The sequence below is a fragment of the Phodopus roborovskii genome, unplaced genomic scaffold (assembly GCF_943737965.1).
Source record: "Phodopus roborovskii unplaced genomic scaffold, PHOROB, whole genome shotgun sequence".
NCBI lineage: Eukaryota > Metazoa > Chordata > Mammalia > Rodentia > Cricetidae > Phodopus > Phodopus roborovskii.
In genome coordinates, this window is record NW_026126541.1 from 19,816,669 (window position 1) to 19,843,124 (window position 26,456).

A 26,456-nucleotide genomic window follows, 5' to 3' on the forward strand; every position below is an offset into this window, starting at 1 on the left:
CACACTCCGCCACTAGGAGGATTCTCTCCCAGCCTCTCCAGATGATCTCTGTTTTGGACGCCGGGGTGTCCTGCTCATCCTCTCTATTTCATTCTTCTTTATGCCCCTTGTGGTTATCTTCCTCCTTCCTCCTTTATGCTGACACTTTTATCTTTGTTTCTTCCTTTTGTTTTCTTCTCTCTGTCTCTCCTTTGGAAGTGTACTAGTCACAGCAAGCTCATCATGCCAGCCCCTTCATCTCTACCCCACCCCCGCCGAGCCCTCTCCCCTGAGATGCGCGCCATCACCTCTGAGTGGATCTCGCTGACTGTCGGGGTCCCAGGCAGGCGTTCTCTGGCCATGACACCACCCTTGCCTCCTCTGCCTGAGGCTTCTGTCTATGACACGGACCGCTTGGCCTTGTCAGCGAGGGCCCGTCCCTCCTTGCCACTCAGCCTCCCCTGTGCAAGTCGGTCAGTGGTCTCCCCGCTGGCCCTGCCTCCACCCCACAAAGCCTACTCCCTGGCACCAGGTGCCCAGGCTCCTCTTCACATCAATGGAGATGGTGGCATTCACACCCACCAAGATGGCTTCTCTCAGCCACCACTTGGGAACTCTGATAGGGTCATCTCAGAGCTTAGTGATGCCTTTAGCAGCCAGAGCAAGAGACAGCCCTGGCGAGAAGATGGACGTTATGAGAGGAAAGCAGAGAGCGAGGCAGGTGAGAGATACCCTGGTGGACCCAAGATCTCTAAGAAGAGCTGCTTGAGACCTTCAGACGTGGTCAGGTGCCTGAGTTCTGAGCAGAGACTCTCAGAGTTCCACACTGCTGATGACAGCCAGTCCTTCAAGCCTCTGGGTAGTCCTATCCCAGCATGGGAGGCTGGGCCACCAGAGCTTCACAGAGGTATCGAGGCTGACAGGAAGGCTGCTCAGAGTGGTGTAAGCCAGGTAGGCCTGAAGCATGACTGGTGGTGCCTTGGCCTCTTGCTTGGCATGGTGGAACATACCAGATGTCTCACCTCTGGTCCATTAACTGAGGCCAAGTGGGTGCCTGGGAGATCTGTTTGCTTGCCTTGGAAACAAAGGGATGGCCAAGAGGGAATGGAGGAGCTGTGGACTACGTTGGCTGGGGATAGTTCAGGGAAACATTCTAGCCTCCGGAGATGATCTGAAAGTATTCATTCCTCCATTGACATCTGCTACCCTGGTACCAAAGCCCACGAGCAGGGACACCTTCCTTGTGTCCCATTCATGCCCTAAAGATAGTCCTTGACTTGCTTTGACTAACACAGCTGAGAACACCAGGCTTTAGTGTGGTGTGGTGTGGTTTTCTTGTGAGATGCACTGTTTCCATAACTCATGATGCTTAATTTTGTCAGGTCTTTGTCTTGTTTTGTGTTTGTGTGGGACTAAAGGGCCATGTTTACACCGAGCAGAGACGTTTTGGTTCTTCATAGATGGGGAGGGTGCAGGCTGGAAGGGCTTCTGATGTGCTTGGGGTCACTGAGTAGGTATCATAGGTTTTGCATGGCGGTTCTTCCAAGTGAACTACAAAGATTTCAGCATATAAATCAAGGTAGATTTAGGGAGTTTTGAAGGGACATGAATTTGATAACTAGACAGGTCATTAGTCAGTTTTGCCTGTGTTGTTTATTAAAGGACTTTGGGCAACATTTCAATAGTAACCAGAGTTGAGTACCAATGCTAACTGCCATTATGGAAATTGTTCACCCTCTTAGAGACTCAGTTTCTGACTTCTGAAATGAAGATAACCTCCCTCCTAGCAGGTCCAGAAAATTCCTTGAAAGAATGCATGCAGGTGTTAAGCACAAGCACTTTCTAAAAAGAAGAGAGAACTGCCATGGTGGGTGATCTAACCCTGCTTCTAGAACCAGGGACTTTATAGAGCTGTCTAAACTGTTGATGTCTGTTGTATGTAGTATCCACAGTGGACTGTGCTCCTCCCTCAGACCTTTGGTCCTGTTTATCCTTGGAGCTGTTTGTTCTCTGAGTATAATTTAAGGTGTGCTGCTTGACGTATGTGGTCTATGGGTAGGGTTCAGAGGGTGTTAAATCCCTTTCTTGAGGAGCCCATATCCATTGACAGTGACAGACATATTTATGTCACCAGGCCAGTAACAGGAACATACAGGCATGAGACATGCCAAGTTGGGCCTTCACATGGTGTGGAGATCACTGAGGGTGATCAAGTGTGGGATAGTTTATGTGGAATTGGGCTCAGTCAACAGAAGGTTAGCAAGCACTGTATCCCTACCCCTGCCCTGCGCCTCTGTAGTTGCTCATGTAGGAGTAGAACTAGGGGTAGAAGCAGACAGTCCGTTCCTCCCTGGAAGACCTATTGTGATGGTTAATAAGATAGTGGCCATCAATGGGGTACTTGCATTATGTTCAGTCTCTGTTAAACAGGGGCTTCCTGCTATGGCTACTGTACATGGTTGTCCCATCTCTTAGCACGGGGCTCTGGGGACAGGGGCTCCTGACCTGTGTACGCTAAAGAAAAGTGTCTGTCTGCTTCAGAGAAAAAGATAGCTTGCTGGAAGCTGTAGTGAAGTTGCCGGTTGAAAAGGACGAAATGTCGATCAACCTCAGGTGCCCGGAGTCCTGATTGCAGGCGTGACTCATCACTGCACACTGTTCCAGGATTCGGTGTGGACGGGAAGTTCGCACAGTACCGAAGCACCAGTGAGGTCCAGGGTGCACACTTCCTGCTTCCTACCAAGGACAAGTGGAGTAGCTGGCAGCAGAGATTGTGTTGATGGGAAGGCCAGGCTTGTTGAGGGTTGGTTCACCTTTCCTGGCGAGTGTCTGGACACCAGGTGTATCACTTCCTGTTCCCCCTCCCCTTCCTCCTGCTTTCCTGGCACAAGCTCTTTCCCTGTGAATATGTGGGAGCCATGGTCTGGTTTGGTCCGTTTGAGAATTAATGATGTGTACACACATCCTTTACAACTTCTCGCTTCACCCAAGACAGCTCTGGGGATGGGTCCTTCATAAAGGGCTCCATCCTCTTGGGGCCTGTTTGGCTGACAGGCAAGCTAAAGGTGGAAAGGACTTACCTCATCATCTGTCCTCTAGTGGCCCTGTCAGGACATGACCTCAGGCCGTGTCACTTATTTGGGTAAATGCATTCCAGTATCAAGAAACTTGCCAGCCGGTCTTCCCCTTGACGAACCCCAAGTTCCGTTTGTACTTTTTTGCACTTACTTGGTCGAGCATCCAACCAGTAAACAAAATACTAAGTGAAAAAGCAGGCTAAGACACGGTGGTCATTTACTCCTTCTTCTAAATACCTAGTATCCAGCAGTGTGCTAAGTGTCGCAGGGAGCCAAAAGGCTTAGACATCACTGCAGACTTCCTCTGTCTCTCAGGAAAGTCTTTCCTCCTGGGCCCAGAAGGCTTCCTAGTGGAATGGCCATTTAGACAACGAGCAGCACCATCCTCCAAAGTCTCCCCAGCTCTTGTGCCTGGATGTGTGTAGAGCAGTAGGCCCAACAGTCAGGGACCACAACACCTGATATATAGAATGTGCTCTGTAAATATTTGTCAAAGAAAAGATTAAAAGATAACTGATCAGAACTAGAAGAGTTTATGCTATTGACTGTGGAGTCAGCCCTGTTCAGAAGAGAGAGACACAGTCTATCCCGGAAGTTCGAGACAGGAAACCATAATAGGTGTAGGAGGAGGAAGGCGATCACAAGTCGCATTTGTTGTGGGTTTTAAAGAAGAGGCAGTTTTCCCACAGATATAGTGGGATGGTGACTGGTATCCAAAAGCCCAGAGGTGGGAAGTACAAATGTACTCTAGGTGTGCCTACAGATCAACAGATCAGTGAGATCTACCAAGGAGACTGGGACCATAGCTGGGCCTATGCCTGTCTGTGCCTCCAGCATTTGCCATACCTTTTAACAGCACAGAAGCCATCTTCCTTGCTGTCCCTTGACCATTGCCAGTCAGTCCCTACTCTGCCGCTTTCTTTCCCTGGATCACCTGCCCCCATCCCAACTGTCGGGATGTGTGACCTCTTGCGGAAGATGCTCTGATGTCTCAGTCATTTATACTGTCAGAATGTTTTACCTTGGGCCGGCTGCTTATGTTTTTAGGTTTGTTTTCTCTGAACAACAGAAGGGATAAATCAGTGCCAGGGTGTCCAGGGGAAACAGGGAAGGACACTGGTCTCCAGGTTCTAGTTCTGGCTCTGCCATCAGTTGGCTGAGTGTCTGTGGATGAGTCACATCTCCTTCCCGGCAACTTCCTTGTCCATAAACAAAAGATGCAGACGTAGGAGCTGAGCTTCCTTTCAGCTGTGGTATTCTGTGATGGGATCCAATGTGACTGTCAGTTGAAATGAGAAATAACATATAAAATGTTAACTACGGGCTTTATTATAGATGTGCAGAGTTTCGCCACTGAAAAACAAACAAACACTTTGCTTTTACTGGGTCTGGAATGACAAGTTTGTTGACTGGACAAAAACACACATAGATATACACAAATTGTCCAGAAGGTCAGGATTGACTGGCATGTTTTTGGGATTCTGTTTGGCATAATTTTGGCTAATATTATGTAAAACAACCAAAGTGGAGTCCATGTGGGAAATATTGGTCATTAACACCACCAAGTAGAGACTGCCTCTCCCCAAGGGAGAAGCAATTACTGGAATCTAGATTTGTGTATAAGAATGCTTGACGTTTGTGAGAAACCTCATCAAATTTCTGTATTAAACCCTGAATTCCTGTAATTCCAGAACTCAGGAAATAGAGGCAGGAGGATCACAGAGAAGAGAAGAGCAACTTACCTAGAGACAGAAAGATGTGCTATGGTAACCAAGTAGGAACTAAGTCAGTTCCCAGAAAGCTAAGAACAAAGGCAGGGACCTGGCTGGAGAATGGAAATCAGAAAAGGACGGGAAACACGAGATGTAACTTGTAAGGGCAAAAGGGAAGTCAGAAGCATTAAGATCACACACACACAGAAATATTAAGATGTTCAAAGATGGGAAATGTTTTCCTTTGACTCATTCAGAAGGGAAGTCTGGAAGCACAGCCAGCCAATGTTAACAGTTTATCAGAAGAGGAGAGACTGGACACTGTTCTTACAAAATAACTTGCTAGTGTTCTTTCACCAAGACCAGAAGCTGCAGTGTCCACCCCTACATGGTGCCCGAAGAAATAGAGGTGCCTCTGTAGAAATGCAGGGGCCAGCAGCGGAGTACTGGAGAGGGGACCTTTCCCCAGCACCGCGTTGACTGGCGCAGTGGTTGTGAAGTCCCCCTCTGGCAAGGCACCTAAAGGATTGATGGGAAGGGGTGAATGTGCCTAACTTAGAGTCCAGGAAACAGATGGCCAGATAGACTGCAGAAAGCACACTTACCACAGACCATGTAATTGGGACTCAGCTCAGGCAGTGACTCTTGTGTGGTGCTGGGGTTGCAAGAACAAAACAAAACATGCCCCTCCCCCCCCAGAGAAGGTGGTGGCGGGGGGGTGGGAGAGAAAGGTAGGTGGAGGCTCATTTTGTTTGGGTTGTATCATTTAAGAATTTAGGGATCTGGGGACCAGCAAGATGCCTTAGTGGATAATAAAGGTATGTGCCATGAAGCCCGATGAGCTGAGTTCGATCCCCAGAACCCATGGCGTGGGAGGAGAGAAGTGGTTCCGAGAGTTGCCCTCTTTCACATGCACACTACGTACGGTTCGTGCAGTCTCCTCAACCAATATAATCTTAATTTAAAAAGAAATTAGGAAACACATTAATGCCTCTCTTTATACCCAGCATGAGGTACCCTGAAATGCTTTCCTGAGCCACGTACGCACCTGCCATCTTCCCTGATACGGCAGAAATGGGGAAGGTAGGCTTAGTTTGCCATGAGAAGACTGAGTGTTGCTGAGCATTAGAAACAGATTCAAATGACAGTAAGTCCATGAGGAGCCCAAGTAATTGTTAGTAACTAGCTTTATATTGGAATTGCCATCTGTTTCTCATTGCATGCTGTAGGAGAACTCCGTGAAGTCAGAAGCCTCTTTGCAGTTCTCTGGAGCAGAAACCCAGGAGCCTGAGTTGTTCAGGTCTCCGCACTCCGCTGGCAGAGTTGCCCATGTTCCATGAATGGTCAACCTTGTATCACTATCTTTGGGCAGCACCTCACTTCCCGCATTGACAGAAGTGAGCTCTCCAGCTGTCTAGGGGCTGTGATCTATCTAATAGGAGCTGCCTCCTTTGAGCCTTGTCAATGCTACCCATTCCAAATTATTCATAAGATAGAACCATAGAGCCAGGGCCAGAAAGAACATTATGAATCATGCACAGCCCTGTTGTATATTTTGGAATTTGAAATCTTTCCTAAGAAGTAGGTCGTTATGAAAGCCTGTCTAGGAGGTCAGGTTGTTCATTGTCCCATTAGGAGGCCAGTGCAGGTGCTGTAAGGTGGGGTGGAATCCAAGGAGGCATGATATAACTAGAGTAATGCCATCTCAGAGACCCAGGTCCAGCCCTCTTAACATAACAGCAGATTCCTGATGTTCATGTGGGGACCAGGGCCATGCAGGGGCTGGGTGTCTCTCCCATCTACTCTTCCAGGGTTCTGTGCGTGCGTGCGTGTAGCTTATTTTGGACTTCAGCCTTTGGCACACCCCAGAGCTGGGACAGGATGCTGGGTAACTGCAGGGGCACCAGGTGTTCTGGGTCCAGCGGGGATTAGCAGCTCCAGGGAAGCTAAGGTCAGGTTTCTGACAGACTACAAGCTGAAGGCAGGCAACAGGGAGGCAGAGCAAGGACACCCCACTGTTCTTGGGGACGATGGAGAGAGCACCCTAGCTGGCAGGCAGGCAGGCAGTGTGAGTCCATACAACGCAGCTATTTCACGCGTACAGTTGGCGGGGAGCTGAAGGGGGAGGTGTGTGCTTGCCTGATGTGTATACGTGCACACCTTGCACGTTGGACTGGTTGCTGTTTTTCCAAGCACATGGAAAGCTGGAATGTGGCTACAGAAGTCAAGATGTGCGTAGCATGAGCTAATACTCTTTATTCTTAGCACCAGCTGGGCCCTGATGAGAACATGTGGACCTACTCTCAGGCTTCAGGAAGGACAGACTGAAGAACTGACTGAAGGAGGATACTGCCACTAGAAAGGGAATGTGAAGCACATAGACAATTGAAAATGTCGTAGCAGCCACAGTGGAACAGAATACGTGAAGTAAAAACAGAGACCATTTAACCCAACACACTCAAAAATTACTCAATGAGCTATTTTGCATTCCTTTGGAAACCGCCGTCTCTTTTCATTCATAGCAGATTTCACGGCTTACTGTGTCTCCTGTGCACACAGACAGCAAAGGGTTAGAAAGTGGAAAGTGGGACAGGAAAAGGGAGAGCGTGTACCTAGAGGGAAAAAATCCTCTGAGGGCAAACAGCCTTCTAAGGGAAGGGCCGATCCAGGTAACTGGTATCAGCGGTTTCCAGCTACATGGGAGCCCCGCCCCCACCACAGCTTTACATTCCAGCTCCATGCCTTTGTTAAATGGAAACAGGGAGAAAGGGAATCTGACCTTGATTACCTTGAGTACTTTCTTTGTTTATCTGACACTAAGTGGGAACCCATCTTCCCTGCCTCTCAGGAACGGGGTTGTCTGAACTCTCCTGATGTTAAAGCTGGACTATCCTCCTCCCCTTTCTTCAGAGCTGCTAACGTAGCCACTGATAGCTCTCCAGCACTGTGGTTCTGTGGGTTAATACCAGATGCACCAAGCGGCTTGCAGGAGGAAATGCGTTTGCGCATTTGAGTAAAGCATTCGGGAAGAGAAGTCTGTTAAGAGATAGAATTTGGGGGTTGATAACCTATTGTCAGCTGTCTCAGCCTGACTGGGGGAGGTGGCTTACGAGTCACAAAAGGGCTCAGCTCTTGTGTTCACAGCCTTTGCTTCCTTGTACAAGGCCCCGGACTTCATCTGGTCTTAAAGTTCCCTCCCCTGTCCTCTCCTAGTAAAAGTGAGTAAAAGTACAAGGGAAGTGTGAGCCATTGGACCTCCGTGTGTTTATAAAATAGCCACTCCATTCGCATTCAGTTCCCAGATCTGCTTTGGAGCAGCACACTGTTTGCCAGGTAAAGATGCCAGGGACTTTTGTAAGCCATGGACACCATCCCAAGAGTTGTCTACATCTGGCCTGAGGCCATCAGGCCACTATCTGGAGTTTGGACTTTCTGTTTTTAATGAGAACTTTTGTTTTTCATGAGGTGAGACCCAGTTTGGTGCACTGAGGGCAGAGAATCTCAGTTGAGGTCCTCTGCAACCTTGCTTTCCACAGGCTGAGTACCAGAAGTGTCATCAGCAGTTAGCAGTGGCCAGTGTCTGGCACAGCCCAGATAACAAAGTCAGAGTCTGTGCTCCAGTTAGACACAATGCTCGACAGCACCCTGGCTAGTGGATGGAGACGATGCCACCATCTCCCAGTCATCCATTTCTGCTGTTGGATAGCACTTGCTTTAGGAAACTCGTTTCATACCTCACCAGGCTATGCCATGTGCAGACTCTTTTGAGGCACATAGTCTTGTTTGAGACGTCATCTATTACCCAAGAACACCTCAGTAGTAGTGTAGTCTTTGTGAATGCTCCACTCTGGGTCCTGATAGTCCCACCATTGGCTCCCCATCAACCAGAACCTGAAACCACCTTTGACACAACAGCCCCTCCCTTGAAACTTGTTCACTAAGATCGAAGCGCTCAAGACTGTGTTGGGGTGGGCGCAGCAGGGCTGTCCCTAAAGGCAGCCCTTCCCTGTGTCTGTCCTGCCAGCCTGAGGACCCCGTGCTGTCATTCCCACCTCACTGTGGCCACGTTTCCCATTCCCCATTTCATTGCTGGATGCTTGCTTCTAACGCTGTACATCTGCATTTTTCCTGTGCATCTGCCATGTTGTCATGGGAACTCAGTGGCCACGGGCCACAGGTATCTGGAGTCATCTGAATGTGATGGTGTGATACGTGTATTTGCTCACGTTTTTTATTTTGAAACCTTTCCAATGTGACATCTGCTAAAATGTCTCCCTTCTGATTTGCTTGGTGATCACAGCCCTCTCATCATCACTCATTGAGCGCAGGACCTGATCTCACAGAATCTGAAAAGAGCTATGTGGTAAGATGCCTGTTGACTGAGACTGTGGCTTTCCTAAAGGGAATCCTTCCTGACTGCAGCGTGTAGACCAGAGTAACTCCTGGTAAACATACCGCTGTGGTCTTCACGAGCCCACGGCTGATGTCAGAGATTCGGCCACCCTCTATGCCACTAAAAGAGCGGAGGAATTTAGAGACAGTTCCACTGTGCCGGAAGGTGGGATTGAATAATGAGCTAGTGCATGACTGGGGGATTCGTTCTTGTATTTCTAGCCTGAGATTATTCCAGCTGTAACAGCTACTCACTAATTACAGGCTTTTATGCTGCTGCTTCTTACAAACAGTCATACTAAATGCCAAATTCCTCTTACCTGTCTTTCCATGCTTACCTGGATCCCTCCTGCACTCCACTACTGGAATCTCTGTTTTGTTTTTGTTTTTTAACCCGGATCTTCAACTCTGTTTTCTCCCTGGACTTACGTGCTTCATCTGGAATGTTACATCTCTTCCTCTCTCTCTTTTTTTTTTTTTTTTTGTCCCCACATTGACTGTTTTATGGGGGTTTCTGGATATCGCGGGGCCACCTCACAGGAAGCGGTTTGCAATGAGATCATAAACATTGCCGAGAAATCTGTTCATTACTGCAGCACTGTCTCTCATCCCCTTGACTTCCATCACAAGGTACCCCCCTCTGACCGTAAATCATCTTTAATCGTTTCTCAGCAACCTCAAGCCCAGCAGCGGAGAGTCACCCCAGACAGGAGCCAGACCTCACAGGATTTGTAAGTACAGTCTAAGAACTTTGGTTCTTATGTTGCTGGTGCACTTTCCACTTTGGAAAATGATTGGCTGACTCTGTCACAGCTTTTTAGGGGGAATGAGCTAATTGCTTATGGCCTCTTTGGGGATTTCTAGGGAAGGCCATATTTCCTGTCATCCTGTGAAGACAGGTGGTAGGTGAATAAAAGACTTCATGGGCTACTGGGAGAAAGAGATGGGTTAAGAATTAATGGCCATACAAGGGGGAATGAGAGTTGTGCTAACCAGTTTCAATATCAATGCTATGGAACAGAGAAAAGGGAACAGTTACTTCTGAGCTGAAATGAACGAACAGTGTTGATTTATATATCAGTCATTCAGAAAAGTATTAGATATGTCCTATGGTTTATACATACCGGAGAAAATTCTGTTCATAGAAAAAGAACAGTGATTTGAACCGAGCTTCAAGAAAAAGGCATGGAGTGGGTAGTGTTTGGCGACCCTGAGGAAGGCCTGTGGGGCTAGCAGATGGTTCGTGGAAGTAAAGATAGAGGTGAAAGTAAAGATGTTAGGACGGGACCAGATTCTGGATTGCGGCTGAAATAGGTTCAGATTTTATTCAGCAAACACCAGAAAGCCTCCGAGGGTTTCTAAAGTGAGGTGCATATCAATCATATCTGCTCTAGGGAGATAACTGGCAACAGGTGGAGGATGGGATTCAGAAACAAGGCACAGGGGTGTTGGTCAGTAGGTATGAAGCCAGTCATGGTAGTCTTAGCTAGAACGGGGTGAGCTTATAGTAACCGCGGAAATATATGACTACCAACAGAGAGACAGGGCAGAGAGTAACCAACAGTGGAGGCGAATAAGAAAGGGCAGCAGGAACAGGCACAGTTGTAGGAGCGCTCTCTTTGATAGAGCAGAGCCCATAGATGGCATCTGGCCAGCCCTGCTGCCTGCCTCTGAGAGACCGGGGTAGAAAATGAAGAAGGGTCACCAGGCATTCTCTCTGACAACTTGCAAAATGACCGGTGACTGTGTAACAGTAGTGAATGCTCCGTTAGAAAGGGCTGAAGAGTAAGTTTGATGACACGGGTGGGGTGGGGTGGGGTAGGGTAGGATGGGTGTGGTGAGGGATGCTAGGGACAGGGCAGAGAGTTTTAGGCGTATTTGTGGCAAAGAAAGTGATGTCAGAAGTTGAAAGAAACAAATAAGAAGCTGTAAGTGGAAGAAGAGGGTTCAGCACAGCCAGGAGAAAGGGTCCTTGCACACAGCAACAGGCACAGACCCCTGTCTGTCAGGGAGGAAGGCTAAGGTTTTGTCACATAAGTTTCCACCTTGGAAAGTGGAGGCAAGAATACACAGCACCAGAACCAGCAGAGCCGCTGTGGACATTAGAGTTAAGGAGGACCATTGCCACAATGGTATAGATTTTCTCCAGTCTATCCCCACCATTTGCCTAGTGACAGGCAGAGTTATTTTTCAGAATATAACGTAGTGAAGCCACCACGGTGGAAATTAAGGGCAGTTTAGGATGTTAGTGAGGGTGTGTATTAGATAGCCAGCTGTAGTTAGGTAGAAACGCATACGGAAATGAGAGAAAAAGGTATTCGCTTACCAGCTTGAAATCTATCTCTGTCTCTTAATTCCTCACTAGAGACTTTCCCTCTGGCAGCCAGTTCCTTCCACCAAAGTCTCAACACCCTGAAAGAGTAGTGAGGACAGGTGTCCTATGTGTGGCACTCAGCATAGGCAAGCCTCTTGGCTCTTAAAGCCAATGCCAGGCTCTTGTTTCTAGTCCCTCTTCCTCGGCATCGGCATTCACTGACATCCCTGGAAACAGCATTTGATGGGCTTGTTTACAAAATTCGGGTGCTGCTGTGGTGTTTTAAAATGGCGAATAGTCTGAATTGTGGCATCGGTGCGGATTAGAGGCCCTGGAAGCATTTGGCAAGGGAAGGAAGGAAAAACAAAGCTCCCCTTGATGCTAAAGCTGATGTCAGTTTCACAGCAAGCTTTGCTGTTATCAGAACACAGAGCTGTGCAAACCAGATGTCCTAGGCCAAAGAGCAAGTCAATAAAACCCTTATCTCCAACTCTCGCTGGGGTGGAACAGGAGCAGAAAACTTTTGGGGTCTTCAGAAAAGGAGCCCCACTCTTGGAAACACTCAGAGTTTTGTTAAGCAGAGAGACAATGGGAATGTGCTATATTATTGTTATTAATTACTATTGTTTTGCTTTTGTTTTTAAGACAAAGTTTTACAAAGTATCCTTGGACTTGAGGGCAATCTTCCTGCCCCAGCCTCCTACATGCTCAGACGACAAACATGAGCCATTCCACATGGATGGAAATTTACTTTTTAATACATTTTCCCACCTATCTGTGTCTGTCACCTGTTTTTATAGTTACCTTTTGTCCTCTAATGTATATGGCCAGAATTTAATACTCCTGGAACTGAACAACTGCTGATTATTCTTAATAATTCACCTATATCACCCTATTATAAGGAATGGGTGTGGTTGACTTTAAAGGTAGTAAAGTGAGTAGAGAGGGATGCAGACAATAAAGGAATGGAGGAAAACCAAGATTGATGATTAATTATTAGTGATCCTCAGGAATTCCCTACCCTTGTTGGTCTTAATTGATTTAACTCACTTCTTCACATGCTAAACTGCTAGAGAACCAATCAGTGAAACACTTTCTTCATCAGATGGGAAACGTCATATAAATGTTGGGTTCACAGTACTGGGATTTATAGATGGTTGTTAAATCCCGTCAGCAACTGAGCCACTCACTGGCCCTTTGTCTGGTTTGTAGGTGTAGCTACCAAGCATTGTATAGCTATGTGCCACAGAACGATGATGAGTTGGAACTCCGAGATGGAGATATTGTTGATGTCATGGAGAAATGTGACGATGGATGGTTTGTTGGTAAGAATCCCATCACACTTTTCTTCCTAGTGGTTATTGAGGGAAGGACTAGGAATGATGGGACAGGTTAGAGAACAGTCTTCTTTGCACAGAAAGCAATCTCTCAGCCCCTGTAGGAGTGCTGGACCACTCCTTCTCAAGGGAGTATGAATATTACAGAGTAAGGCCTAAAGCCTAGATTGGCCAGTGTCTGTGACACAAGACAGCAGGTGTCTACTTCATCATGGCTGTTAATTGGGTTCAGTTTGTATTTCTATTGTGTGCATGTTGAATGTTCACAGAATGAATTTTTAAAGCTCTTAAGAAACATTTGATTAAGACTAGGTGTCTACCATGAAGTTCAAGCACATGTATGAATGTTCCTAAGACCCTTTTATTTACTCTGGGCTTTTAATAACTTGAACAAAAGCAACCAGCTCTAATAATAAAGGGCATATGGCTCAGTGGTAGAACATTTGCTTAAAGCATGGGATCCTGAGTTTGTTCCCCAGTATCACAGAGATGGAGGGGGAAGAAAGGGGGGAGAGAGAGAGAGAGAGAGAGAGAGAGAGAGAGAGAGAGAGAGAGAGAGAGAGAGAGAGAGAGAGAGAGAGAGAGCAATGCAAGATTTCCTTTCCAGGAATGGGAGAGAAAGGCCAGCATGAGATTCTGTTGCAAACCCAGTATGTGTGATGTGCTTTTGCTGACTTCTCTCACGACACCTGCAAAACAAAAATTAGCCTCACTTAACAAATTCAGAAAGTGAGGGGCAACAGGATTTAATAGCTTTTGCAAGGTCACTCTGATAGCGTAAAGCAGACTGCCCACTATTTCCCAGCCTGCATCATTTCTGTTTGGGCTGTTGGTACCCTGGGAACCACTGGTTCGCTCTTGGCTTCAGTCCCCCGTTCTTTCCAACACCAGCTCTTGTCTGATCTCGCTGGAAGAAACTTCCTGAAGCATGTTCAGACTGGAGTGGTCAGACATGAAGCATGATGTAAACAGGAAGACAGTTTGAAAGACAGGGATCCTTCTCTTAGAAAATGCTGTGGCCCCCTTGAAGCCAGGCCTCCCTTTGGGGTTCTTTACAAAAGAAATTCTTATCAGGAAGCCAGAGGCCACAGGGCATACTGCAGTCCCATAGAAGTCATAGGCTTGCCAAGTGTAAAATTCTAAATTTTAGAGGGGTCACATAGAAAAGGTAAAGCGGGACCCATAAAATTCGTTTTGATGTTTTATGAGCCTGAAGTATCCGGATATTATCTTTTGAGCACATTAACAGTGTTAGTGATATATTTTATATTGTTTTCATTCTAAGACCTTGGAAGCTGATTCCAAATTCTCAAGAGCTCAGTTCTTAGTTACCATGTGTGGATGTCCATCCGACTAAAGAGTGATACTGGGGCAGGGGGATATCACATTCTAGGCAAGCTTGAGCTGTACAGCAAGACTGCGTCTCAAGAGTGGAGGAGGGGAAGAGGGAGGGAAAGAAGGTTGAGAATGCGTTTGCTGTTAAGTTCCTCTAGGAGTGCTTCAATCTGTAACCCATGGGGAAGAGACACTAGTCTTCTCTGAAGGCAGGCATCTTGGTTGAAGGAACTACCTTGGGATGAGTACCTTCCCTGCACAGCTCAGTTATTTTCAGAAGTGACTGAGTACAGATTTAACAGCCTGACGTTCCTGGTCAGTGAGGACAGAGCGTTGGGAAGAACAGTGCGGCAGGGAGTCAGAAGACCTGGGTTCAGATTCTGCCTCCAACATCAGTTCAGCTCAGGGACCTGAGAAGCATCATTTAAAGTCTGGGTCACTTAACTGAAGTGCATCTTGCTTGCCCTCCCTCCCTACCCCCCCCCCATCATTTCATAGCCCAAATGATGTAGCTATGGAAACCACAGTGTGGAATTGGTACCAAGGGATGGTGCAGAATCTCCAGCATTCTCTCTGAACTCGGCGTGCTTCTCACTGTGTGTCTGTTTTTGTTTGCTTGTTTCTTGCAGGTACTTCGAGAAGGACGAGGCAGTTTGGTACTTTTCCAGGCAACTATGTAAAACCTTTGTATCTATAAGAAGACTGAAAACCATAGAGATTATTTTTCTCAGAGGATGCAGCATCATTCATGAACTGGTCTCTTTAAAATATTGTGTCAGTAGGAAAAGTAATGCATTTGGTAAAGAATTCAAAAAGAGGAACAAAGAAGTGTGTTTAAACCCCACCATGTATTGGGGCTTAACTGTGTGCCGAGGAAATCGGTATTTACATGGCTGCTTCTGGGAGCTGCTCCAGCCCCCACTGCTTGGGTAATCTGATATGGAGTAGTGTCCACAGGCAGCATTAGCCAAAAATATGCTCAGTCTTTAACCACTCTCATTTCAAAGGGCCCCTGGGGCCAGATAAGTCAATCCCCAGCCATGTTCCACAGGCCTCAAGTCTGAGCATCACTGCCCACCCCTGCCTCTCTCCCTGGCTGTCCCAGAGCCAGCAGACTCCCAGTGCTGCTAGAGGCTGGTCTGGGTTCTGAGGTTTCCCTTCAGCACCATGACTCCAGGTAAAGAAATGCAGGCAGACCAGGCATCCTGGCATTCAGCCTGCTGGGTGACATTGTACTTGACTGCCGTGTTTGTCCTGAGCTTGGAAGCAGGTGGCCAGGCAGATGGGTTACATTTGTGCTTCCATGTGACTAAGCCAGTGACCTTGGGGCTCCGGAGGTCACTTGGAGTAGACTCCTTTCCTGGTCACCATCACTGGCTGCGCAGGGTTGGATGTGACTTTCTTCTCTGCTTTAGTGTGGACTTGATACACCAGACTGGTCTCTAGTAGCCCTCTTAGCTGGCTGCTGGGGTACCATGGTAAGGCTCTCTCAGACCTGGGAGGGGTCCCTATGGAGGAGGTCAAAGACCACCCTGAATGTTGTTTCTCCCTCCCCACCACCCCCGGCCAGGGAGTCCTGTCGCACATGCCGAGGCCCCCATTCGGAGCTGAGGTATCATACACAGGAAGCGGCTATTCTGCTCCCCCTAATGGCAAGCAGGAGTCTGTCCTGTGAGCCCTGGCTATGAAGAGGGGACCCTTTGACACCTGGGTGTGAGTCACCACTCTGTTTCTCTGTTAGATCCCTAATTGACACAAAGATAGGTATGGCCTGTTCCCAGAGCTGGGCCTGCCAGCGGTTCAGCTGAGTGGATAACACAGGAAAAAGAACCCAGTCTAGAGAGACTGTGAAACGTGCAGAGGGTGTGAGAAGGGATGAGTTTCTCTGGGGGAGAGGGGTAACCCTAGAATGCATCGTCAGAGTTTCATCTCCCTGGGCTCACTTCTGAACGATGAGGATGCTGGGAGAACCTTTGTCTGAGGGTAGTTTATGTCTGGGAATAGTTGGAATTTTTTTCAGAGTCTCTTCTTATTCTACCCACATATGCAAGGTCACGAACATCAGGAATTGTAGGCGATAGGGGTATACACTGGAACCCCTGGCTCTCTGCATCTAGTTCATAACCACGCTAACCACTGTCCCAAAGCCTGGAGTCTTTACAAGTCGGCAACATTGTCTTGAGTGACTGCTGTCCCAGATGGCATAGGATCCTACTTGCTGCCCCCACCACTGGTCAGCCACAGTTCTCCAAGGAGGCTCTCAGGAAAGAAATTGCCACTCATTGAGTCACACTGAAAAATAAATGGCCGATAGGAGGAGTGTGTTATCTCTTCCAGGAGACATCATTTTTAACTGACAGAATAGAGCCTGTAATCCGAAGGGGAAAAGGTGGGGAACTTGAGGGCATACCAGCTTCTTGGGCAGGAAAGCTCTGGTGATGCCATGACCTGTTGCTTTGGGCAGGAAAGCTCTGGTGATTCCATGACCTGTTGCTTTGGGCAGGAAAGCTCTGGTGATTCCATGACCTGTTGCTTTGGGCAGGAAAGCTCTGGTGATGCCATGACCTGTTGCTTTGGAAGCTCTGCTTCACCAGCCAGTAGCACTGCTTTCTTTCTTTTCTTCCTTGCCCTTCTCAAGGGGAATATAGCAAATCTATACACAATAAATAAATGCCTATGTGCATTTTTGCCCATTTGGAATGCATTCCTTGCTCTCTCCTAGATGCCAATCATGAATAGTTGTATTTACATTTCCTTGGGGGTGCTTTTTGATTTGGTAGGTAATTTCAAACACCCCTTTAAATACAGCTAGAAAATAAAAACCATTTTGTAAAAGCCACATTTGCATCCTTTGCCAGCCTCACACCTCCCCAAATCCAGGTGTGCCCATCTTTAATAAGCTCTTTCCAGCTTCCTACATATGACAAAACCAGAAAGAGCGAAGATTCCCAATTACTCCTTTGTCTTCACACATTTAGTAATACAAAGTACCTATCTATTTTTATGCTGAAATGTTTATACAGGTTTATTAACAGCAAGTGCAACTAACTGGCAGCATGCCTTGCAACGCATTTTGATATATTAGCCACGCTTCCAGGTAACATGCCCTAAACTACTCACCTTTTGCAGTCTCTCTGAGATCGGTAAAAGAAAAAAAAAATATCACATGTTTGAGAAGTGGGACTGTAAATATGTAATGTATATTTAACTTTGTGTAGCCTTGTATAGAAAAATAATTTTTAAAACTTGAGCAGAAAGGGAGTAAAATAAGGAAGTCATGAAGGGCTGTTTTATTTTTTTTTTTTCACTTTTATTTAAATGAAGGAATTTCAAATCATTCACCTGCAGACTTTTAGCACAAAACTAGACATTGGAAATTGTTGACATATATAATTGTTCTTTGGGGGAGAGAAGACAACTATAATATAATTTACTGTTTTCCTTTTGCAGTTCTATTTATCTGCAGCAGTACTAAATCCTATGCTGGAATAGGTTAATACCAAAAAAATAAAAGATTATATTCAGAAAAAAAAAATAACCTGACATATGTAACCTATTAAGGTATTGCATTTCAATACACACCAAGCGCATGTACTATGCAGACACAGGTTTTTCTGTTCATTTATTTTTCTTTATTGCAGTGGATTGATTTGGTAGACTTGTTGAATTACTACTTTGCTGTACATATTATTTAATAAACTTTATTCTGAATTGCGTGGCACCTTTGTGTTCTTGCCCTTCATTGGTCCTTCTTCCTGTGGGGGAGGCCCCTCTGCTGTTTCTGATTCTCATGCCCACCTCTCCATTCTTAAATCACTGGGCGCCAGGTTTCCTCTCCTGCCTTAACTTCTTCTCAGCATAACTGATCGCCAGTACATCGATTCAAGTATGTTACTCAAAACATGGGAAAATGCAGTGTTTAGTATTTGAATATCATGTGTGCCTGTGAGTTTTCTATTGTGGTGAGTTTCTTCGTTTTTTTCTCCCCACATCAAGTGTATCAAAACACTCAGTCCCCATCCCAGTCCCTTCTCCCCTTCCACGGCCACCCGTGCAGCCCCTGCATGGCTGTGAGCTCCCACCTCATTCAGGCAGGGTTTGCTGAGCGTATATAGGGGGCCCTCAAAGAGGAAAGCCTCAAACCTCCTCTCCCTTGCCCTGTCCTCTGCTTCCTCTGAGGAGTAGATTGCAGCGGCTGGCAGTGAGCTGGGGCAAGAGAGGGTTGCCTTCTAGGGTCTGCTGGTCTCCAGCCTGGCCAGTTTCACAGACAGCAGTGCTCTTGTGCCTCTATCCTGTCCAAATCCTTCATCTCCAAATACTACATTTAGAACCTGACCACGTTTTTCTTTCCCTCCCTCCCTCCCTCCCTCCCTCCCTCCCTCCCTCCCTCCCTTCCTTCCTTCCTTTCTAACTTCCTTTCTTTTGGGGGTGGGGGGTGGGGACAGGTTTACTTTGTATTACTTTGGAGCCTGTCCTGGAACTCGCTCTGTAGACCAGGCTGGAGCTCCCAGAGATCCACCTGCCTCTGCCTCCCGAGTGCTGGGATTGAAGGCGTGCGCCACCTACACCGGGCTGAGAACACGACCACTTGTGCTTTCGTAATCAAGCCATTTTCTCTTGCCCAGACCATTGCTGGCCTGCTGGTTTCTCCCTTGCCTCCTCTCCCCCAGCCATGACGGGCAGCCAACACAATCATTGTGAAATTGACCATATACTCTTGGTTGTGGACTGAATCCACAAGCATTGCCCTTACCTCTCCATGACCCATAATCCCATCTGCTGGTTTCTGACGGCTTGTTCTTGCCCTAGTATCCCTACGGTCCCCAAATCATCCAGCACTCTCCTGCCTTAGAGCATCACGCTCACTAGCTAGTCCTTTCCCCAAAAGCTGTTGACTTCCTTGCTTCCTCTTCTTTGGGTTTTCATTTTGTTCTGCATGAGGCTTTCTCTGGTCACCTTATATAGGATTCGAACTGTTGTACCCACTCAAGCCTTCTCTCCTCTATCTGTTGATGAATATAGGTTTGTTTCTCTGCACCTCCTACAAACACGGCTTCATATAGTCTTGGGTTTCTTTTCCTTTAATAGTTTGCACATAGCTCCAAAATGTGTGTATCCGGTTCTCTATTGATGATACGAGTGTGTGAGTTTCTTGCCAGCTTTTCACCAAAGGGAAGAATGATGCTGTTGGAAGTAGAGCTGTTGACATTGAGGAGGAATCTTTCAAACCTTGAGAGAATGTCAAGTTGCCTTCCTAAGGTACCTGCTTCTACTCCTGCCAAGTCCAAGAGAGTCTGTTTCCCACCTTCCAATTAAAACCATGGCCATGCTGTTGCTGGGATTTGGCCAACCTCCCTGAAGAGCTGCTGCGCTCTTTGTGGCTCTTCACTGTGTTTCACACCCCTTTGTAGCTTTCTCTCAGCACGTGCTGCCCCAGGGGCTGATTCTTCACAAGTCTGGGCCGGAGAGTCACTCCTTTGAAGGCCGCTTTACTGAGAAACCCAACACTATTGGCTTGAGTGAAGACATACCAAAGAGAGTTGGAAGTAGCCTCAGGCAGGAGTGAATCCAGGAACTCAAACTTTCTCGGCTGTATTTATCTTATTCTTGGCTCTGTGGTCTTGTTTGAGTACGTTTTGACTACTGAGTACAGCTGTGGGGTGCAGCAGCTCCAGCCTCATTTTTAGTTTTCCGACTCTAGATGCAAAAGTACTTCTGTCTGGCTTTCCCTGAAAAGAACTATAGACTCTCTGGTAGGTTCCTCCTGGATTGTATTTTTTGATACATGTATCCCAGACTGGCCTCAGGCTCACTTTATAGCAGAGGATAACCTTGGATTTCTAATCCTCCTAACAGTGCAGTGCTGGGAGTATGTGGTGTGCCGTCAAGCCTTGTTTATGCTGTGCTGACTGCAGAACCCTGAGAGCTTTATGATGGATGCTAAAGCAAACACTATCAACTGAGTTACACCCCTAGCCTGTCTCCTGGGTCTTACTTTCTGAAGTAGTCACTTTGACCAGAAAAGATTGGCAGATCCACTAAAAGCTCCTGTGACAAGAGACATGACAGGCTAGACTGGTGTACTTTATTAATAAAGAAGAGGATGCCTTTAATCCCAACACCTGGGAGCAGAGGCAAGCCAGTCTCTGTGAGTTTAAAGCCAGCCTGGTCTACATAGTTCTGGGACAGCCAGGGCTACGTAATAGATCCTATCTCACAACAACATCAATAACAACCAAAAGGGGGGGGTGAGATGGATTTCAGTGGGCCCCTAGGTGTGGGGAGCTGAGAAAGCCCTGATTGCATGTGTTTTATTGACATCAGCACTGGACCCCAACGCCTCAGAACCATGGGAATCAAGAACTTCCCTGGTCCAAGTACTGATGTTAAGTGTTGTGTGTGCTTGCTCATCCCTGAGACTGATCCTTAACAGAGACTCCATACTGAGCTTAGCTCACCAGGCTACTTCTGGCGTGTGTCCATCAATGCACTTGACCCACCCACTCCCAGCTTTTCTGAACATGTACCTGTTGGTTCTTCATTCTCAGTCACCCCTCTTGGGTCAGTCCCTAAGTCCATGGCATCTAGCCTTGGAGAATTATTCAGTAATCATTGGAAAATGAATCGCCACTGCCCTGTTCCGATGAGTTTCAGTGTGGCTCAGAGCAAACAATATACTGAAGCTCTTTGATCCAGACCTTGGGAGGAACCCAGTGGAGGATGACGTTCGTCTAGGGGATGAAGCCAGTGTGACAGTGACGGCACAACAAAGCGCATTACATGCTAAAAATAAAAGGACTCTGGGAGGAAGCAGAAATGTTTGGATGAGCTAGAAGTGGGTTTATTTGCCAAGTCTTGGCATGTAGAAGTCGATGGCTTACAAGACAAATGGAAGACAGTAACTGCTTGATTCAGGTAATTTGTAAAATGGATTAGTGAGAAATGGTTTGATTGGAAGAAATTCTACACTGTCAGTGTTTTTAATCTAAGTGCCCATGCCCATGATAAAGTTTAATTTATTAGTTAAGCACAGTAAGCAACTAATAGCGGCTAATGCAAACAGAACAATTACAGGTTGAGGCAGGAAAATTGTGAGGCCAGCTTTTGCTACTTAGATTTACCCTATGTCAAAAATAGTTACACTGGTGTGGTCTCAAAATATCTTCTATTCTACTCTCCCTTCTTAACCAGAAGCAGCTGAAATAGTGGAAAGGGAAACCACAGATAACAGGATGGCCGTTCTATCCAAATATTTTTTAAAGAGAAACTTGATAGAGGCAGAGAGGATGACAGACAGATCTGAAGGGTTAACACAGCACTTGGTGTGTCTGCCCTCATGTATCTGTGCCCTTCTGAGACCCTGGCTCTGCCATCATTCTCCCAAAAAGAGTGAGTAGATCCAGATAGTCTGGTCCCTTCTGACTTGTCTCTAAAGAGATCTTGCAGCCAGAACTGCAGAACCAAGGCAGAACATGAATCAGCTCCGAATAGCAGCATAAATTGTGAATGGGGATGGATGATATTGAAGCATGGTCTATGGTCTCCTTAGGCCCTTGTCTTAGCTTCGTTTCTTGTTGCGTGATGAAACATACTGACAAAAAGCAACTTATTTTTCGTCTTATTTGTAATTGACGTAACTGCAGAGAAGTCAAGATGGCAGGAAATTGAAGTCACTGGTCACAACGTTCAGTCCAGAGCAGAGCAGTGACTTAGTGTGTGTATGTTAGTGTGCAGCTCTCTTTCTGCACTCTGAAAACACTTCAAAAGCCAGGTAGAGAATGATGCCACGCACAGTGTGTGGCTTTTCCCATGTCAATTAACATTATCAAGATAATGCCCCACTGAGTTACCTTTTCCTGTGATTCCAGATTGAGTCAACTTGACAAAACTAACCATCAAAGCTCCTCTTTCAGGGATGCATAATGTCAAATGATTTATATCATAAGTTACTTCAGTCCCCAAGACCATTGGCAGTAATCCCAGTGATCCTCAGTGGAGTGGTCCCTTTTCCCCACTGTTGTTTGGCCTGAGTGACTAACAGAATATAGCAGAAATGATGATATGTGACTTCCGAGGTAAGGTCATAAAACTTGTAGTTACTGTCTTCGGATCAATCCTTTGAGGAGAAGCAGACAGTTCAGAACTTCAGGATTCCAGATGTCTTCCTGTGATAGATATGTGTGCTATGTACCTCCACCAAAAAAAAGGGGGGAGCACATTTAAAACAAAAAGCTATCTACAGCCAAACAATGGTGACGCGCGCCTTTAATCCCAACCCTGGGAAGGCAGAGGCAGGTGGATCTCTGTGAGTTTAAGGCCAGCCTGGTCTACAGAGCAAGTTCCAGGACAACCAAAGCTACACAAAGAAACTCTGTCTCAGAAAGAAGAAGAAAAAAAAAAAAAGAAAGAAAGAAAGAAAGGAAGGAAGGAAGAAAGAAAGGAAGGAAGAAAGGAAGAAAGGGGTGGGGTGGGGGAAGGCATCAACTAGGAATCAGATAAAATGTTGAGTGTCTCTGAGCCTCAGAAATGCCACTCAGCTCTCTGGGCCTGACTTCCTCACATGAGGACAAAGATGGGGAGACCCGAGTGAGCGTCTTAGGAAGGAGCAAAGAGAGGCAGGTTATCTAGAAGTCAACTTGGAAGGTGCACAGCAGCCCTGCAGTCTTTCCAGTACCTACAGCATTTTCCATGCACACCTACCCCTCACTGTGGCGTTGTAGGTAGGTGTCCTTGTCTCTGTCAGACTCTGACAGTTCAGCTCAGTGGAATATGATATACAAGAAGAAGTCGATTCTGTTTGACTCCAGAGTGTGCATCCTTTCCTCTGAGCACACTCCACAGCCTCCATGGGACAGCTGAGTGAGACAAGAACATAGGCCAGCAGACACCTGCATCGTCTAATGTTTACCAAAAGACGACAGCATCTCCAGTCCACCCTGAAACACTCGTAAGAGTAATGACAATAAGCTGAGTGCCTACCATGGCATAAGCATTGAAAGTCTCCTGCTAGGGCTAGCACAACAGTAATGGCACAGAAGAAATCTCCCTCTGTCCCCACCCATTCCGTGGCATCTGTGCCGGCGCAGCCTCTCAGGAGTGTGGTTCAGCTGCATGCCTCTCTGGCTGCCACACTAACTTTACCACCTCGTGCCTGGGTCCCCTCATGCAGGTCGCCAAGAACTGTTCGACTTTAGGGCCTGGAGAAATGGCTCAGTGATGGGGAGCCATTGCTCTTCCAGAGGACCTGGGTCCGGGTACCCACATGGTGGCTCACAACCATCCATAACTGCAGTCCCGAGGGGTCAGATGCCCTCTTCTGGCCTCTACAAACACTGCACACACATAGTATACTTACATATGTGCAGGCAAAATACTCATACACATAAAATGAAATAAGTAAAGTATCGTTTACTGACCTGGGGCCAGGATGGTGTCCAAGGTTCACACTGCCGCGGGGGCTATGCAATCTGAGTGGCCTGCTCTGCTGTCTGGGGTCCTGGTGATATCCAAGCCCTGGCTGCTATCAAGGACCATGTCAGGGTCCATGGTCCTACCAGAGCCTGGTTCAGTGTTGATGTCTGAGGCCTGTGGTGCCACCAAAGGCTACCACATGCGTGGGGTCTGGGCTGAAACTTGTTAGTGTTCGAGGGCTGTGCTGCTACCAGGGCCATGGCGATCTGGTGGTCTGCGTTGCCACAAGGAACCATGGCATCATCCAGGCTCAGGCTGCTGCCGCCATCGGCCACGTCTAGGTTCATGGCCCAGCTGCAGCCAGGGTCTAGATTGATGTCCATGGCTTCTTTTGTCATGGCTGAGCAGATGCTCAGGATCTAGACAGCAACTTGAGACTGTTGCTGTCCAAGGGCCTTGCTGCTGCTGAGGCCGTGCTGATCTGGGTGGTCTGTGCTGGAGCTGCTGCAGAGGGCATGTCTGGGTCCACGCTCCTGCTGCAGCTGGGGTCTGTGGTGACGACCTATGTTACCACAGGGGGTGATAGAAACTGTGAGTGTTGAAATTCAAGAGCCATGCAATGCTGAGTTGCCCCCTTGCCAGAAGGGTAAGTCCCAGTGGCCTGGACCAACCAGTTCAGCTACCACCCAGACCCACATCCCGGGCCTTGGGTTGGCCCACCCTAACATCTACCCCATCTATGACCTGCTGCAGTTTGTGAAGGGAACAGTCCTAGGGAATGAAAACCGTCGGATCTCTGTGACTCAGGCCAACAGCAGAGTATCTGAGAGGAGTTTCAGTGAGGGTCCAGTGGTGATGGTGGGCCAGAATCCTTGAACCAGACCAATGGTTCCTTGCAATGAACATTTTGCTGGTGGGTCTGTTTGGACACACTGCAGCTTCCGATGCCACCAGGATGCATGAAGAGGTGTTTGAAAGGTGGAAGAGCAAGGCAGTTTGTTTGTTTGTTTTGTTTTTAGTTAATTTTGTCGGGGGCATGCTGCAGGGGTGAGGGCAAGATGTGGAGGGACTGAGAGGTGAGGTGAGTGGAATTCAGGTACATGATATAAAATTCCCAAAGAATCAGTGAAGGACTATGTTTTAAAAAATGACATTAGCTACAGTGACCAGTAACAAATGACCCAACAAATGACATCTTATGTGACCCTGATGAGTATCATTACCTCACAGATGGTAGGACTCCTGCTAATATTTCTGATTCCTTTGGCCATTCTCTGATGATGGCAGTCTGGTTGCCATGCTAATTCTAAGCATCACATCTGATATACTGGCATCTAGAAGATGAAGCAGGAGACATGGGACATACAGTTTTTCTTAAAGAAGAAAAAGGATTTCCAGAAGTCCTTCCGGGCATCTCTCTGGCTAGAAGCAATTCTGTGCTTGCTTGCTTGGGCAAAGGTTGCTTCCTAGAAGTAAACAATGTGAGAAGATTGGGATCCGCTTCCTCCACCTGTTGCCTGGGCAACTCTGTCTAATCCCTTTGTTCACACTGTACTCCTTGGGCAAATTGCTTGTTTATGCTTTCTAAATTAAGCAAATACAGCCCAGGCCTATAATCTATAAAGTAGAGGACTGCCAAGACCAACTTGGGTCACATAGTCAGTTCCTGGCCATTCTAGGCTACAGACTGAAACACTGAATAAAATAAAATAATAAAATAAACCAAGGGTAGTAGCACTCACCTATAATCCCAGAATATAGGAGGTGGAAACAGGAGGATTAGGAGTTAAAGGCCAGCCAGGGCCACAGGAGACTGTCTCAAAAAACCAAAGCAAACAAAATTGTTAAAAGTGGTGGGCTTGAGGCAAGACAGAGAGCCTGATGAAAAACCAAAGCATAAAAATTAAGGAATGCAAAGTTATTAGTTAACATTTTAAGGAGTAGGAAGTGCATGTAATTACAATGATGATACAGCCTCTATGTATGTTTTATAGATGTAATACCTGCACGCAGTGATTTTTTTTTTTTTTTACTGACCAACTATTCAATCACTGATCTCTGTGTCACCAGGTTGATGATGACTAATGTTCCTTGGAATAAATGGGCTATGATATATTTAACAACTCTCTATTAGTGACACTTGCTGTGTTTCCAGGATTTTGTAACTATGGGAAACTGTGATGAATACCTGGGTGCCCAGCCTTAGCTTGGCTTGTTTCTAGGCAGCTTTTATGTTAAATTATCCCATCTACCTTTTCCCTCTGGGCTTTTATCTTTCTTATTTCTGCATTATCTTACTTTCCTTCTTACTCCATGGCTGGCTGGGTGGCTGGGTGACTGGGTGGTTTGGTGTCTGGGTGGGTGGGTGTCTGTCTGTCTGTCTGTCTGTCTGGTTGGCTGGCTAGCTGAGTGACTGGGTGGCTTGGTGTCTGTCTGTCTGGCTGGCTGGGTGGCTTGATGGCTGGGTGGGTGGGTATCTGTCTGGCTGTCTGGTGTCTGGCTGGTTGGGTGACTGGTTAGTTGGGTGGCTGTGTGGCTGGGTGGCTTGGTGGCTGGCTGGGTGGCTTGGTGGCTGGCTGTGTGGCTGTGTGGCTGGGTGGCTGGGTGGCTTGGTGGCTGGCTGTGTGGCTGTGTGGCTGGGTGGGTGGGTGGCTGGCTGGCTGGGTGGCTGGCTGGGTGGCTGTGTGGCTGTGTGGCTGGGTGGGTGGCTGGGTGGGTGGGTGGCTGGCTGGCTGGGTGGCTGGCTGTATGGCTGGGTGGCTGTGTGGCTGGGTGGCTGGCTGTGTGGCTTGGTGGCTGGCTGTGTGGCTGTGTGGCTGAGTGGCTGGCTGGGTGGCTGGGTGGGTGGGTGGGTGGCTGTGTGGCTGGGTGGCTGTGTGGCTGTGTGGCTGGGTGGCTG

The 26,456-nt window shown here is 47.3% G+C and overlaps 1 protein-coding gene across 14 annotated transcripts in view; it reads left to right on the plus strand.

Moving 5' to 3' along the window:
* Positions 1 to 17,857, plus strand: part of Sorbs1 (sorbin and SH3 domain containing 1) — a 214,011-nt gene extending 196,154 nt beyond the window's left edge. For 13 of the 14 annotated variants that reach the window (XM_051199849.1, XM_051199857.1, XM_051199858.1 and 10 more), the window contains 4 exons: positions 199 to 930; positions 9,701 to 9,891; positions 12,687 to 12,799; positions 14,776 to 17,857. In XM_051199849.1, the coding sequence (XP_051055806.1) occupies positions 199 to 930; positions 9,701 to 9,891; positions 12,687 to 12,799; positions 14,776 to 14,843 (1,104 nt within the window). In that variant the 3' untranslated portion in view covers positions 14,844 to 17,857. The remainder of the gene's footprint in view (positions 1 to 198; positions 931 to 9,700; positions 9,892 to 12,686; positions 12,800 to 14,775) is intronic. The other variant, XM_051199863.1, reaches the window with a different exon arrangement.
* Positions 17,858 to 26,456: the final 8,599 nt, after the last annotated feature.